Source organism: Boleophthalmus pectinirostris, unplaced genomic scaffold (genome assembly GCF_026225935.1).
Source record: "Boleophthalmus pectinirostris isolate CB_2022bp ecotype Guang Dong unplaced genomic scaffold, ASM2622593v1 HiC_scaffold_6, whole genome shotgun sequence".
Classification (NCBI taxonomy): domain Eukaryota; kingdom Metazoa; phylum Chordata; class Actinopteri; order Gobiiformes; family Gobiidae; genus Boleophthalmus; species Boleophthalmus pectinirostris.
In genome coordinates this window covers 37,237,627-37,254,208 of record NW_026571447.1, presented here as the reverse complement: position 1 = coordinate 37,254,208, position 16,582 = coordinate 37,237,627, and the positions used below count along the sequence as shown (strand labels likewise).

Genomic DNA, 16,582 nt, shown 5'->3' with positions numbered 1-16,582 from the left:
GCATCTGACCAGAACTAAAGAAGCAGATTGGATGAGCTGCGAAACGTATTCAACCAAACAAACTTTTGTCCAGTCGACAAACTGAATTTCTCCTTGGCCACAACACTGGAACTTTAACTTACTGTAAATGTAGGGTTTAACTAGTGGTTTGTTTTTCATTAATGTTTGGTTTGCAATTACTAATTTGATTTGTTGTGTTTTAGTTAGGGATGGGTTGAATCCTGCATTGACGAGGGTTGAGTTGTTTGTAGTTGTGCACAAAAAAAGAACAAGAAAATGAAATGTCTAGAATATTAAATAAAGATTTGTAACTTTTCATACCGCATTGTCCTTGTTCTTTTTTTTAATGCCAGTAGGGATTTTGTGTTTAGTCTAATAAGAGGATCACTCGGTTACACCTGTTTTTTTTTTTTTTGTAGATATTAAACCACGTGTTATTAACTACATGTAAGGTAGAGCTGTTTAATGACATACTGTGGAACATTTCAGGCAGAGCAGGTGACGGACCCCCAACCCGAAAGGTTTCACAATGCGCTTTTAAATGTCTGGAGAGTTGCAGGGTTTGGAGTTTAACCTCTGAACGGTTGCTCCCTTTCTCCTCCGAGGTCTGAGGTCTGGAACAGTCTGTGTGGTCTCTATGGAAACACAGTGAAAATGTCCAGGATCAGAAACACAAGATGCCGTTTATAAAAGATAAGACAGAGACGTGCGTGTGAGACGATAGGACCACCAGACTGCATGAGATCACCGCACTCAAGAGGCCTGCCGGATAACAGCCTCTACTGCACACGCAAAGAGGTAAGCACGCATGCCCCACAGCGACAGGGTCCCCGGTTCAAATGTCTGTGTGAGGTTTGGACCAGACTCAAGAGGCCTGCGCGATAACAGCCTCTTTGAGAATACAGCAACTACATGTAAAATAAATGTAAAATAATTGGTCAGCACTCACACGCCACAACGAGAGTGTCCCAGGCTCAACTACTGGGCGAAATTTGATTCATGAATAGTACATTTAAAGGTGCGGTGTGTAACTTTTCTGGTGGAGTGTCCATCACCTGCTTGTTTCCGTGGCATTCGGGAGCTACCAGTAGCTCTTCACCCCCTTTCAAGTGGCTCGCCAAGGGATTTCTGAATTATACCTTTGATTAATTAAATGCCTATTACTATTGGGAATGTATCATTTTGATGCCTAACTTTGTGCACTAATAAATAATGGTTTATGTTTTATACACATTTAATATAGGGTGACCAGGCGTCCCTATTTACCCAGGACAGTCTCAGTTTTGAGCCTGTGTCCCCTGTACCATCAAATTTATACAAAACCAGTGATTTGTCCCAGTTTTATACAAGAAATGATCCAGGTGTCCCTATTTTTGACCAACAAACCAGGGCTAAACTAAGACTAATCCATACTACATCAGGTCTAAACCAGGACTAAAACAGGACTATCATAATTTTTGATTTATCTGATCCCCGCCAGCAGTAAACAGGAGCATAAATTATAATTTGTTTAACCAAAATACAGAAAACTGTGTAGCATCAGAGAATGCACAATGTTACCCATGTTTTTAACAGTTTTATTTACACCAAACATCCCAACCCAAGTGTGTCCAAGTTTTGAAATTTTGAAAATCTGGTCTCCCTAATCTAATCTAACGGTCGACTCAGCTGTTACATCGACTAAATTTCTTGCAATTGCTAAAACTGGTAGCTCTCTGGCATTTTTGTTTTGTAAAGGAAGAAAAAAGGTTGGAGACCCCTGTTCTGTGGAGATGTCATTGCTCTGCCTGAAGTGTTGCACAGTATACCTTACATTTATTCAATTACAGGTGGTTTTATAGCTCAAAAATACCTAAGAAGGGTCACCTCTCCACAGATCTGACTTGTAACTTGGTCTGATTTGGTGTCCATGAAGATAGAATGGTTTAATGCCATACTGTGAAACATTCCAGACAAAGCAATGACATCTCCATGGAGAAAAGAATTTCACTAAGCCTCCATTAGAAAAATTACACAGTGCAACTTTAAATGTACTATTCATGAGTCAAATTTCGCCGGGTAATTGAACCTGGGACCCTCTTGTTGTGGGGTGTGAGTACAAACCCCTCAGTTTACATTTATTTCATGTGTTACTGTATTCTAAAAAAGGCTGTTATCTCGCAAGCCTCTTGAGTCTGGTCCAATCCTCTCAGGACATTTAAAAGTGCATAGTAAAACTTTTCTGGTTGGGGGTCCATCACCTGCTTGTTTCTATGGATACGTCATTGCTCAGCCTGAAATGTTCCACAGTGTGACATTAAACAGCTCAACCATTTATTCAATTACAAGTTGTTTTACAGCTCAAAAATAGCAAAAACAACAACAACAACAAAAACAGGCCTTCTGACGGGGTCGCCTCTCCACAGATCTGACCTGTAACTTGGTCTGGTTTGGTCTCCGTGCAGATAAAATGGTTTAATGCCGTACTGTAAAACATTCCAGACAAAGCAATAACATCTCCATGGAAAAAGCATTTGATGGGCCCTCAACCAGAAAAATTACACAACCATCAAATAAGAATGTCAACATTATTTATCTCACCACTGATCATTCAGGCCGGTATATAACTGTAAGAACTAACAATGAATAATCGTGTTAATTTTAGAATCCAAATTAAAGGTGAACTTTGTAACTTCTGGTCGAGGAGCTACAGCCCGCCCCTTCCAAGTAGCTCACCAAGGGATTTCTAAATCACATGTACTGTACTGGATAACTAAAATTTGATTTGATTAAATGCTTGTTAGTATGTAAATGTATCATTCTGAGGCCTATCTTTGTGCACTTATAAGTAGATAATAGTTGTATAAATGTTTTATAGACATCAAACTGTACTCCATCTAAGGCTCTTATATTTACTCCATTTCTTGCGACCGCTAAAATGAGTAGCTTGCCGGCATTTTTGTGTTGTAAGGGTAGCTCACAAGAGGAAAAAAAGTTGGAGACCCCTAAAGAATTATTATGGTTTTGACTGGAATGTTCCACATATGGCATTAAGGTTCTTTCTCCATAAAAAGGACCTGTAATTGAATAAATGGAAGATAGATACAGTAAGTTTAGTTTAAGATCACTATTAGTTGCTGTTTGATGCCATACTGTGAAACATTTTTGTGGAAAAGTTACTCTGGCAAGAAAAAGGAATTGCAGATTTCACTAAAATAATGATGTTTCTATTCACCAAAGGAACAAAATGTGACATCCACCTTTAAGAGTTTTGGAGAAAAGTTATCAGTGATGGTCAGTGTCCATCATGACTTTTGGCCTGAAAAAGAAATGACATTAAGAACTGAGAGATTACATAGCAGTCAAAATATGTTTAAATAATACATTAACTTGAATTTTCAGATTCACAAAAGGTGTTAATGAATGTCTAAGTGCTAAGAGCTCATGTAATATTTGACAAGTTCCACTAAAATGCACGTAGACCCTTTCTTTCTATCTCACACTGCTTTATCTAAGGACACATTACAGCTTATGGTCCTAATGCCTGAGTGTTTTGGTCTGGACACTTAAAATACCCCAAAGTATGAGGCCATTTCCTATGGCAGATACTGGGGCCTGTGACAGTGTCCAGACTGTACAGTGCCTCCATTACACCTCAGACTGCCACGTCTGACAAATATGTAGACTAGTAATAGAACCAAAAGCTTGTTATTAAAATGTCACTGAAATTAAAACATTTATCGCAATCAGAACTTCAAATATTAATGACAGATGATGCGAGTGTCAAATTCAACACAATAAAATGAACATTCTTTTAAAAATGTTGACTCATATGGTTCTTTTTTTGTTTAGCTCATTGAGAGGTGGATCAGTGCAGTGTCGACAGTGATGCGGTCGCTGTATCGGTCAGTTGTGGTGAAGAGAGAGCTGAGTTGAAAGGCAGAGCTCTCAATTTACCGCTATGTTCCTACCCTCAACTATGGTCATGAGCTCTGGGTAATGACCGAAAGGATGAGATTGCAGATACAAGAGGCCGAAATGAATTTCCTCCGCAGAGTGGCTGGGCGCTCCCTTAGAGTTAGGGTGAGGAGCTCAGTCACATGGAAGGAGCTCGGAGTAGAGCCTCTGCTCCTTCAGGTCGAGAGGAGCCAGGCTTTTGTTCCAGATGCCTCCTGGGCACGTCCCACCGGAAGGACACGCTGGAGGGACTGTGTCTCTGGGCTGGCCTGGGAACACCTTGAGGTCCTCCCGGAAGAGTTGGAGGAAATGTGCATGGAAATAGAAGTCTGGGAGTTCCTGCTTAGACTGCTGCCTCTGTGACCTGACCCTGGATAAAGCAGAAGAAAATGGATGGATGGGAAAATTGACAAGAGTGGCTGTGCAAAATCAATAAATAAAATAGTGTACATTGTTCAAAAGTGATGACCGTGTATCAGATTTTTCTATAATATCACTGCACAAATTGGGTCGTCCATTGAGAAAGTCACAAACACACAAGAACACAAACCAGCTAATACCATATTAATTTATTAACTGATTTAAACTGCTGGACACTCCTGCTCACCCACTGCACCAGACTATAGCGGGACAGATAATACTCCCTACAATTGTACAACAACACACCCACTGCACCAGACTATAGAGGGACAGATAACACTCTCTATAACTGTACAACAACTTGCGCTTATGTAACAGATAATACTCCCTATAACTGTACAATAACCCGCGCTTATGTAACAGATAATACTCCCTACAACTGTCCAACAACTCACCCTTATGTAACAGCTAACCCTGTGTCCTGTCAATCATCATATGATTGTTGCACTGTCTTCCTATGACCTCTTGTATGAGGTTTTATATTTTATTACTTATGTTTCTATTTCATTTTGTTTTATTTATCATTTTACTTGTACATTTAATTTATATTATTATGCTTTATTTGACACCTGTCTCTTGCCATCAACTTATTTAGAAATTTTTATTACCATTTATGTTTTTTTCCTCCTTGTTATTATATTATATTGTGATGTGTGAGCTACTCTGTTCAAATAATTTTCCAGTCAATAAAGTCTAATTATATTAATATATATATATTATATATATATATATATATATATATATATATAATATATATATATATATATATATATTATATATATTTATATATATATATAATATTATATATATAATTTATATATTATATATAATATATATAATTTTATTATTTGTATTAAAATAAATAATTAAAATAAATAATACATTAAATTAAATAATCAAAATTATTAATTATTGATGACTAATTATTATTTATTCATTATTAATTGCTTTTAAAAATATATATTTTGTACATTTTTTTTATGGGTCGTTTAAGCTACGCGGTCGCTATGGTAACCTCGGTGAATTTGTGCGTGTCTCAAATCTCGCGTGATTTCATCCTATTAACTAAAAAAAGTACGCTGAATCTCGCGTGATTTGGCGTAGCTGTCATGGCGGCCGCCCGCAGGTTGCAGCTGTGCGCCGTGTCTCCCACAGCGAAACACTCCGCGTCTGTGGTGTTCCTCCACGGATCAGGTGCTCCGGACTGTCCCTTTCCCTCCCGGGGACCAAACTGTGAAAAACGAGCCTTTGTCCGGGAACTGTCGCGTTGTTGTGGTTGTTTTTAGCGCGTTGTTTTTAGCCTGACCTCAGTACAAAACACTTCAAGCTTCTTCATGAGTGACTTTCTGTGGTGTCCTTTCACTTACAACGCTTTAAAATGCTCATATATTTATTGTATATATTTCTAAAGTAGTATTTTACCTCCGTCTATGTTAAAAAAGTAGCAATGGTTGCTTTTAGCATTTGTAAAGCTTAGTTTTTCTCATACATTTCCCCTTACACTGCTATTTGGGCACATGTGAACTTATCTGAATCATTTTATAAGCAAACACCGGATGCATAATGCCACTTCTTCAATTCTAGTTAAATGTTGTTTAATCTCACTCTAATATTGATTTAAATATAGTAGTTAACATGCAAATAAATTAACACAATTCAGTTCAGCTTTTTTTTTTTATAGTGTGGGAGACCTATAATTTCTGTTAGTTATTTGGAAACAGAGAGGGTCATCAGATGGAGAAAAGGATGCAGATGAGAGGGATAGATGAAGCAGTGGAGTAACATAATGTACACCTATTCTTGCGTCCTATTTTTCTCCTGCTGACATGGACTATGAGAGGCTCCTAAAAGTTTAACTCTAGAATCTGAAATCTCTCTCACTGCTGTTTGTTTTCCTCAGGTGACACTGGGCAGGGCCTGAGAGCCTGGGTCAGAGACGTGATGACTCCAGACCTCGCCTTCCCCCACATCAGAGTCCTCTACCCCACAGCTCCAGAGAGGTGAGAGCCACGGAGCTTCTTCTGACTCTCTCGTCTGCTCCATCTGACCCTCTCCTCTATTCTATCTGACCCTTTCCTCTGCTCCTCTGCTCCACCTGACCCTCTCCACTGCTCCTCTGCTCCATCTGACCCTCTCCTCTGCTCCTCTGCTCCATCTGACCCTCTCCTCTTCTCCTCTGCTCCTCTGCTCTTTCCCTCTGCTCCATCTGACCCTCTCCTCTGCTCCATCTGACCCTCTCCTCTGCTCCGCTGCTCCATCTGACCCTCTCCTCTTCTCCTCTGCTCCTCTGCTCCATCTGACCCTCTCCTCTGCTCCATCTGACCCTATCCTCTGCTCCGCTGCTCCATCTGACCCTCTCCTCTGGCTCTACTCCTGCTTGCTCCTGTCTCCTCCTAACTCGGCACTACACTCTGCTCCTCAGGCCTTACACTCCAATGCGAGGGGCTGTGTCTAACGTCTGGTTCGACCGGATGAAGATTTCCAGGGATTGTCCGGAGCATCTCGACTCCATTGACTCCATGGCTGAAAGTTTAGGCTCCATTATCCAGGATGAGGTCAAAGCAGGCATCCCCAAACACAGAATCATCGTAGGTAAGTGTGGCTGTGGAGGGAACTGTTGAAGCTTCAGTATGGTGTAGATACTGAACCCTGTCTAAAATTAAACCTTTTTTATCTTTTAAATTATTTGAACAGGTCAAGAACGCTTTTATTTCTCGTTTAGATGACTGTAATGCACATTTTCTCTGGCATTAGCCTCCATACACTGCGCACCTTTTAACTGGAACCAAAAAATGTAAGCACATTACCCCGATTTTAGGATCGTTCACCGGCTTCCAGTTCATTTTAGACTTGATTTTAAGATTTTATTGTTTGTTTTTAAAGCTTTGAATGGACTGGCCCCACAGTATGACTTTGACCTCATCCAAATTTACTCTCCTGCACGCTCTGCAGTCCAAGGGCCAAATCCAGCTCGTGGTTCCTAAGACGAGACTTAAAACCAGGGGGACAGGACCTTCTCTGTGGCCGGTACCGAGCTCTGGAACGCTCTGCCCCCCCACACCCAAACAGTCTAATCTTGAAAAACACTTTTATTCTCTGACCTTTAGCACTCCGTGAGTTGTGTGGTCCCCTGTGTCTTTTATTTATTTTATTTATTTGACTTATTTGTTATTTTATGATTTTTATGGTTTTGCTTTTATTTGATTTTTACTGGTTTTATTTTTTTTAGGTACTGGTATGATAACATTTTTAGCAATTTACCTTTTTGTTGTCTTCATTTTATGATCTCTGTGCAGCACTTGGGAAACTGCTTTGTTTAAATGTGCTTTATAAATAGTGGTAAAAAGTGGATTTGGATTTGTCACAAACCCATCAGTGGATTTTCATTCGGGCTATTTCTTATTTAAAAAATACAACATTAAAATACAACTGACACTACAGGAAAACTGGCACCTGCTCCATGTGAGTGTGACATGAACTCTGAGGAGTAACAGGAGAAATGGTTTCAGATACTCACTAATGTATCGAAAAGTATTGATTCTCATGCAAAATATCGATACTTGATACTTCAAATTTATCCAAAGACTGCAGTTATTTTTTTATCAGTTTTTAGATAATTTTAGTTTATCTTCAGATATATTATGGTACGTTTTTTGGTCCGTTCAAGCTGGACTGAGGCAAAGATAATAACGTAGCCAGATAATTATTACATTACTTAGTTTTGTCTCTAACTTTGTACATTTTTCAAGATGTTGAACCTTAAAAATGTAATTACCGAGCCTATCCTCATGAAACAAAAACAGGAGATATTAACCGCAAACCAATCTGCACTTTGGCAGTTAAGAAAAAACAATCTGTTTGATCAGGATCTGTGCTTTTTTCTGATTCTGGCTGTTCTTTTTTTGTTTTCGTCAGGCGGCTTCTCGATGGGAGGAGCTATGGCGCTGCACCTGGCCTGTCGCTTCCACCCCGACGTCGCCGGAGTCTTCGCTCTCTCCAGCTTCCTCAATAAAGACTCTGTGGCTTATCGGGTAAAAACTGTCTCCGTCTTTTTGGAATTTAACTATCATTATTATTATTTTTTTTAAGGTGACCAAGTGTAAATCATAATTACACTGAAAGGTCCTATGTTACTTAAAATTGACTCTTGTGAGCTTTAAGCCATGTTATAATGCTGTTACTCCTCAAAAACAGACTGGAGTTGGGTTTTGTTTACTTCACACATGTTTGAGTAACACTTTATTATTAGTCTGTCTACATCTCCAAAGCTCAAAATGCTCTGTTCCACCTTGTCTTGCCATAAAACCAGTAATGTTGAGGAGATGGCCAATTCCAAAGCTGAAATTATCCAAATGATTCTAGTTAAAGTGAATGGAGTTTAAAACACCGTGGAGCACTTCCTGTATTACCTCATGACATCCCAAGATGGAAGTGTTTTCTGTTTGAGAGAAGAACTGAGCCTAAATCTGCAGGGTTTGTGTGTTAAACATGTGTGAATGAAACAAAACACAACTCTAGGTTTGTTTTTGATGAAGTAATAACATTCTAACATGTTTCAAAGCTCACAAGAGTCCATTTTGTGTATTGAAAAGATTTAAAACCAGATTTATTGAGTATTTCCTTGTTGTTTTTATCATAGAGTTTGGACTTTTTGACACTGTGATAACACTACCCGGCTATTTTTTTCATTTTAATCTCCTGTGTTTCCAGGTGGTCGAGGAGCGTTGCGGGTCTGGTCTGCCTGTCCCGGAGCTACTTCAGTGCCACGGGACCAGTGACGAGCTGGTTTTACATCAGTGGGGCCAGGACACCTCGGCTCTGCTCCAAAAGGCTGGGATGAAATGCACGTTCCACTCGTACCCAGGACTCTACCACCAGATCTGTGGCCCGGAGATGGAGCTGCTGCGCGGGTGGATCCTCAGCAGACTTCCCCCCTCCGGCTCCTGACCTCCAAGACAGACTCACGGACCTGACAGAGATGTACAGCGTGTAATTAAGACTATGGTTTTGTGCATTTGTAGGAGAACAGACAGGAGCTGGGGCTGCAAGATTAACCGCAAATCAAATTGAAAATGAGAATGGCAATTGGGACCTTGCACCATGAAATACCATAATTTTAAGACCGCCACACACTACAGGAGAATTTGCCCGATTTAGGCTGCGATTTGCTTTTCCGTGAGTTTGCGGAAGTACGGCCTGACTTCATGTGTCTTCACGTGCTCTCCTCATGTGTGGTGTCAGTGTGACTCTGAGCTGCTCTGTCAGATCGTAACCACCAAACATCAGCAACGCAATGAGAACAGCAAATAAAACAGAGCGTCAGGGGCAGAGGAGTGACGGACACAGAGGCGCAAGATACAAACTCAAGAAATACCGAAAATAATGAGAAGACTTTATTCCTCACCTCTCGTAAAGTTGTAAATTTAAACTCCAGCACCTCATCCACATTATCTATAGAATCTGTCCACCACAAATAATAACCCCCAGTCCACAAAACATAAATATATTAATATAGTTTGTAGTAGAGCCCTTCACTTCCTCAGGGCGACGCAAAACAGTGCGGCGCAGGACACATTTTGAAAGCTCATTGCGGGTGCCGGTGGGTGGGATGATAAACTGCAGTCCCGCAAACTAAATCTGAGTGTAAAGTAAAATATACAAATGATGAATGTAAGCCTATGATACATCATTTGTGCTGGATATTTTATTGGCATTGGCAAAACATTTTAAGCAGCCTAAATTTGCAGACGTGGTCTAATCTGGAGCACATTTTAGTCAATTCCTTTCTGCTTCTCCGTGTTTGGTAGAGCTTAAGAAAGCGAAAGCATCCCCATCTTGCGGGTTTTGCAGGCGGAAGTGAGACAAAATATCAAAGATGCGGGCAGGAGCGGGAATAAAAATTACAGTTCTTTGCGTGTATGGGTGGGAGTGGGACTGAAAATTCCATCTCGCGCAGACCTCTAGTTTGAAGGGTTCGTTAAAAGTAAAAAGGCGAGAGTAAGAGTAAGTTCTGAAGCTGCAGATTAGTGACAGTGACTCTACTTCCTGTGAACTTTATCTCCAGCCTTCTGTGCTTTTAAAATCATGTTTCTGAAGTTTTGCACCACATTTCACAAATAATAATAACACAGTTTTGATTTGTATCTAAACGAGAAGTGCAGAGCAATGATCTTTTGAAGACTTAAGAGTCTCAAAGCGAGTGGTTTTGCTGTAGACTGGAAACGGCTGACTCGAGACGCGTTCACAACTTTATATCCTGTGGTTATCCTCTTTGCGATCAGAAATTTTAAGTCTCATAAGATTATCCTCATGTCTGTGGTGTGCGCTTTTCATTTAAGATAAAGGAAATAAAATCCTGTAGTGTGTAGCGGCATCAAAAACTCCAACCCTGTAGTTTAGATCTGTACAAACATGTTCTGAAATCTGATTCTTCTGTTACTTTGTCAGTTCAGATTTCAGTCTTTTTGTCAGTTCTTCTTTAGTTCAAGGGGCATTCCAGTGCTTTTTTTTTTTTTTTTGTAATCTGAGGTAGAAAACATCCCATTTACCGGTAGTCAGTTTGTCACTCTCACCTTTTTTTGCCAAAAATGTTTGTCAAAATGGGACCATGAACAATTGTATCGATGACAGGCTCCTGAAAATGTGTTGTTTAAATCCATTTTGTATTTTTTTTGAGTTTTCAGACGATTGTAAAAGCTAATGTGTGCACCATAGACATAATGCAGCCCTCCCCAGCACGATGTCACTGCAAAGGACCATTACATTTATAGTTTTTACACATCCTTGCCGTTATAGACTATGATCTCCCGTTGTCCTTTTACATCAGAACAGTTTTCCGTGTTTTTGAGGCTGTGGATGGAATAATCTTTATATAAACGTCTGTGGGTTAGTGACAAAAGCAGTGCCGAAAGCCGTGTTTATTTATTTAGTCTCCGCTCTGTCACGAGTCCAGACGGTAAACGGCACCACAAAAGGTTATGGTCCATGTCTGTCCACAGATATTCAAAAAGAAATTCTACACACACTACCAGTCAAACATTTGGACACACGTTTTCATTCATGTTTCTTCTCGATTTCCATTTATTCCACTTTTTTTTTTTTACTACATTATTCCATATATCTTGCTTCATGTATTTGATATCTTTCGCATGTATATAAAATATAAAATGTAAAAAGCAGTAAACAAACAAAAAAAAACTTGAGGGTGTGTCCAAACTTTTGACTGTAATTAGACAGAATGAATAGGTGCATGGATACATAATCTGATTTCTTTGATTTTCCACAAATATGCAGGCTTTAATTATGCAAAAAAGAGCAAAAATATAAAAATGCAAAGGAAATGTTAAAGATACACTGTGTAACCTTTCTGATGGAGGGTCGCCACATGATTGTTTCCATGGAGATGTTGCCTAGTACTTCATTAAACACTTGCATCTTGCATTTATTCAATCTGTACGGCTAAAATACATTGAAAAATATTACAATATTTTCTATTTGTACCATAGGGCCTCTCCACAGATCTGACCCGGTGGTGTCAGCTGCCTGTCTTCACTGATATAAGTTTAATGTGATATATTAAAGCAATTACTTTTTCGAACTATAAATCGCACTTAAAATCCTTTAATTTTCTCAAAAATCGACAGTGCGCCTTATGTATTAATTCTGGTTGTGCTTTCTGAGCTCGAAACGATTTTATGTGATGCACGGCGCTCAAAAGTCTGTCAAAATGTTTTGGTACAACTTTAGTAAACTACGAAGCTCATTCATCAAGCATTCAATTACGCCACGATCTGCCGATGGATCGTGGACGCCTGGGCTAAGGGATCAGTCTCAAGTGTCGTCTGTTTGTTTTGCTTAATGTTCCTTTTAATCCGGTGCGATTTATGTATGAAAATAATTGAGAGAATTCAACATTATTGATATTGCGCCTTATATTCCGAAAACACACAACATCTCCATAAAGACAAGCAGTTGGCGACCACTCCACCCGAAAAGTTACCTACAGTGCAATTTTAAAGGTATTTATATATTACACAAACTTGACTCATAAAGGTGCACTGTGTAACTTCTCAGATTTGGAGAAGTTACCATGGAGATGCTATTCCTTTGCCTGTAATGTTCCACAAACTTAAGATGCTTTTGATCAATTATAGGTGTTTTTATTGCTCAAAAATGCCTTTAAAAACCTGCATTCTGACTGTGAGCGGGGTCGCCTCTTCACAGATCTCACCTGTAAACTGCTCTGGTGGAGTCTCCTGCTCGTTTCTATGGCAACGGAAAAGATTAACGCCATACTGCAGTTGTGTTTTGTTTCATTCACACATGTTTGAGTAACGCTTTATTATCAGTCTGTATAAAATCTCTCATCTCCAAAATGCGTCGTATTTTGTCTTCCAAATGTAACAGCAGACCCGAGCACATCTCTTTACTGGGTTATCTGAGTTATCTGATTTGTAAAAGAACTCACTGTCTCGGAGACTGAGCTGAAAAAGATGTTATGATGAATGCTCTTGTTGTTCACTGTCCTCTGTTTTGTTTTGTTTCTATGTTATGTTTTATAACTTATATATATTCTTGATTTATGGAAAAAAAATCAATAAAGAGAATTATATTTTTGGAAAAGAAAAGTTCAGTCCCTGTTCCAGTCGATCTTGCTGTTGTTGTGTTCTTGGGCAAAACACTTGACCCTTTTACAAGTCCCTGTCGACACCGAATGTTTTGGTGTTAGGATTCAAACCAGGGCTCAAAACTTTTGCTGTGGTTCTCTGTGTTTGACCAATCTTTCAGTGGCTATGCTTACTAGTGCACCGCAAATCCAAACCTTATTTGATTTCTAGAGTTACCAGATTACTGAAAATCCAAGTAAATAGTTTTATCTGAAGTGGTCTTTCTGATGAGGTTTTGACAAGGACAGTTCTGCAAAAAAGACTGAAATGCTGACATGGTGAAAATGTACTGGGAATATTATGCAAAATACTACTATTATAGTTCATTCCACGCCTAATCTCCGAATGCCCCGCCCGACCATCTCAGATTTGACTGAAAAAAAATTCTAGGAGGTTCACACACTTTCTAATAAAAAAGTCTCAGATTTTAGCTCCCAACTTTTTATAGTTTTGTCATTAAAAAATATTTTGTCAGCTCCCCCCTGATCTGTTTTGAGCAGAGTTTTCCGAGGAGCCACTTTCAAATTGCTGTATCTAAAAAAAACTATTTAAGGTCAGTTCTTCAAATTTTCAAGGGTTAAAATTTGGCAAATGTACTTGTAGAATCTGGACTTTTACACATGTGGTTTTGGTTTATCACAGATTTCTGGGGGTTTGAATTTGCTTGAAAATTCTACTCTTCAGATCTGAGGGCATCTTTGAAGGGCTGTGGAAAGTACAATTTCAGAGACAGAGGTTTGATTTTGAACATACACCTTCCCACACACGCCACTGTGATCTTTGTATTTTAAAACTGACCCTCTGTGAAGAACGCTCTACAAGATATTAAATGTTAAAAATGGGAAAAAACTAAATTTGGTGCCATCTTTACCATGTTATGCCAAAACAAATGACAGCACCCACCAACATAAAATGGACTGTTTTAGAAAGACTAGATCCAACATTTGTGATGGTAGAAGACGCTGTATTTCTATTGTACTTTAGTTGTGCTGTTAGTTGTACTTCGTTACTGCTCCTGTTTAGTTTATGTGGCAAAGCTCTGCACTTTCGCAGAAGGAGCCCACATGACGTGCCTCTTTTTTTTTTTTTTTTATGCTTGCCACTCAGAGCTTCCGTAAATTCTTTTTCTGTTTCTGTGGTTGTCTCATCTTTACCGGCCTTTTCGATGCATCCAGAGACACAGGATCAGAAACCAGAAATAACAGTTTGTGTTCTTTAGTGGCTTTGTGAACTTTAGTGGGACGACAGTTCCATGTGTCACTGGACTAAAATGAACATAAGTTGGAGAGACAAATGAAAATACTCTGCTGTGGAGTTATTTCAGAAAAGGTGAAACGGATGAGTCACTTGTGCTGAAACAGAGGTGATAGAACATTAGTTTGAACTCAGTGGAGATGTAACCAGGCTGTAGTCTAAACACAAACTCAAGATAACCTATTAAAAAACTTTTCTTGGTGGAGGGTTCGTCAAACACTTTTCTCCATGTCACATCTTGGACTAAAATTGAAGCTTATAAACTTGGGGAGTTTTTCCATCTACATTTGAAGCAGTGATACATAGAATAAAATGCTTGAAAATGACTTTTGATGATAATTTGTCAATTTTCCTCTTACTTGAATAAAAGATTTTATTTTATTTTTTATAGTAGTACAATAGACAAATGCTTTATGTGACAATATGACATAATTTGAACATTTGTGTTTGTGTTTAGCTTTTGTCATTCTGTCCTTACATAATACCAAAATACCAGATTTTTGTGCATCATTTAATGTTTTGTCCTTCACATTACAATAACTTCAAAATTTAAATCAGATGTTACTCTTAAGTGAGTAGGTTTCCAAGTTGAGAGTTATTTTTTGACACTTTGTACTTCTACTTTAGTAATATTATTCTAAATGTTACAGTTATTGGCTACTTTACCAGTCTCTGTCTACAAGTGACAGAAGCTTTATGTTTCAATGTGAAATGATTTGAGCATTTGTGTTTCTTGCACAGATCCTTCAGTTTATCAGACATTTTAAATATTTGTCAAGATTACTACTTTCATTCTAGTTTAATATTGACATGAATTCTCCTAACCAACCTTTACTTGATAATTATATGCCTATCCTGTCATACCCACTACACCCATTTCCCAAAACAGTAAAAGTCCAAATTCAGACCTTTTGTGGTCATACAGCGCCTCCTACTGGACCATATAGTAATAATTTAAATTAACTTAAAAATCCAGGGGTAATAATGGACTCAGACTTGAACTTTAAAAGCCACATCAACCCAATAACATCTGCAGCCTAAAAAAAACAGCAAAACATCATAATGTAAGTCATGTTTAATAATGTCTAGACCAGGGGTGGGCAAAGTTTTTGACTCATGGGCCACAAAGGGTTCTAAAATTTGACAGAAGGGCCAAACCAGGAGCAGATGGATGGAGTTTTTTTGGTAATCCACCTCATAAGAGAAAAAAAATTACATGGAATATGTAAAAAACATATTCCATGTAATTGAACTATCCCATAATTGAAAATAATTACAACAAAATATGTGTCTTTCAAGTCCCACGGTATTTACTATTTATTGAAATGACTTTTAAAACACTGAAAATTATTATTATCATTGCTGTTGTTGTCGTCGTCATTGTTATTATTATTATTCAAGTTCAGTGGGCCGGGTTAAAAAGAATATTAGTGGGACGTAGTTTGCCCACCCCTGGTCTATAGTGTCTAAATCAGACTTGGAGAGACTTATTATTATTCATGCATTTGTCTCCAGTAGGTTAGACTCCTAGTCCAATGAGATTCATTTGGTCTTCTGATATTTTATGTTATTAGGTTTTTTTTTTCAGACCTAGAGTTTTGTTTCACACCTGACAGTTTCGACTGCTCACTAGCGGTCTTCCCCAGAGTCACGTAATGTTGCCGTGACTGTGTCTGGTCAGTTGATTTAAACAGGTTTTGGCGCTGTCTTCCTACTGGCGAGGGCAGGACGACAGCGCCATCTGCAGTCCCACTTCCTCAGGACAGTATCCCAGGTGTGTGAGAGTAAAAAAGCCCCCTCGTCCCGGTTTATAGTCCTGTGGGCACGTTTCTGTATAGGTAGGAAGACAGTGCCAAAATCTGTTTAAATCAGATGACCAGACACATCAATCACAATTTTTGGGATTATGACTGTCTAGGTATTTTAAAAACAAAAAAACTGTCCTATCTACAATTATATCAGCCTCTCCAAAATTAATTGCAATAAATATCGTACCGTGAGATGCAGATCGTGATAATATCGTACCGAGAGATTCGGATGTCGTTACATCCCTATAAACCAGGATTAAACTTGAGGAGTCAGTGTTTCAGATTCATGCAGCTAAAACTTAGTGAGGCTGGCGCCACCTAGTGCCTCCGCTCAATTTCATTTCTCTCCAGCGACTACGTCAGGAATCAGAATACACTAGACGGTTCGCAAAAACCCCGGAAGTGCGAGTTAGGGCACCAGCCAATCAGCAAAGAGCCATACTTTCTGTGTTGGCAACGAGATCCCGAGATCGAGGATTTAAAGCCAGAACAAAGAAA

At 39.0% G+C, this 16,582-nt stretch overlaps 1 protein-coding gene across 1 annotated transcript; it reads left to right on the top strand.

Moving 5' to 3' along the window:
* Positions 1-5,456: 5,456 nt before the first annotated feature.
* Positions 5,457-12,972, top strand: lyplal1 (lysophospholipase like 1). The gene is made up of 5 exons (XM_020923648.2): positions 5,457-5,550; positions 6,257-6,356; positions 6,779-6,948; positions 8,272-8,387; positions 9,067-12,972. The coding sequence occupies exons 1-5, from the start codon at positions 5,466-5,468 to the stop codon at positions 9,301-9,303; spliced, it is 708 nt and encodes a 235-aa protein (XP_020779307.2). The 5' UTR covers positions 5,457-5,465; the 3' UTR covers positions 9,304-12,972.
* Positions 12,973-16,582: the final 3,610 nt, after the last annotated feature.

Coding starts and splice junctions, on each gene's coding strand:
- lyplal1 (XM_020923648.2), top strand. CDS start 5,466: ATGGCGGCCGCCCGCAGGTTGCAGCTGTGCGCCGTGTCTCCCACAGCG. Junction 5,551..6,256: donor GGTGTTCCTCCACGGATCAG/GTGCTCCGGACT, acceptor TGTTTTCCTCAG/GTGACACTGGGCAGGGCCTG. Junction 6,949..8,271: donor CAAACACAGAATCATCGTAG/GTAAGTGTGGCT, acceptor TGTTTTCGTCAG/GCGGCTTCTCGATGGGAGGA.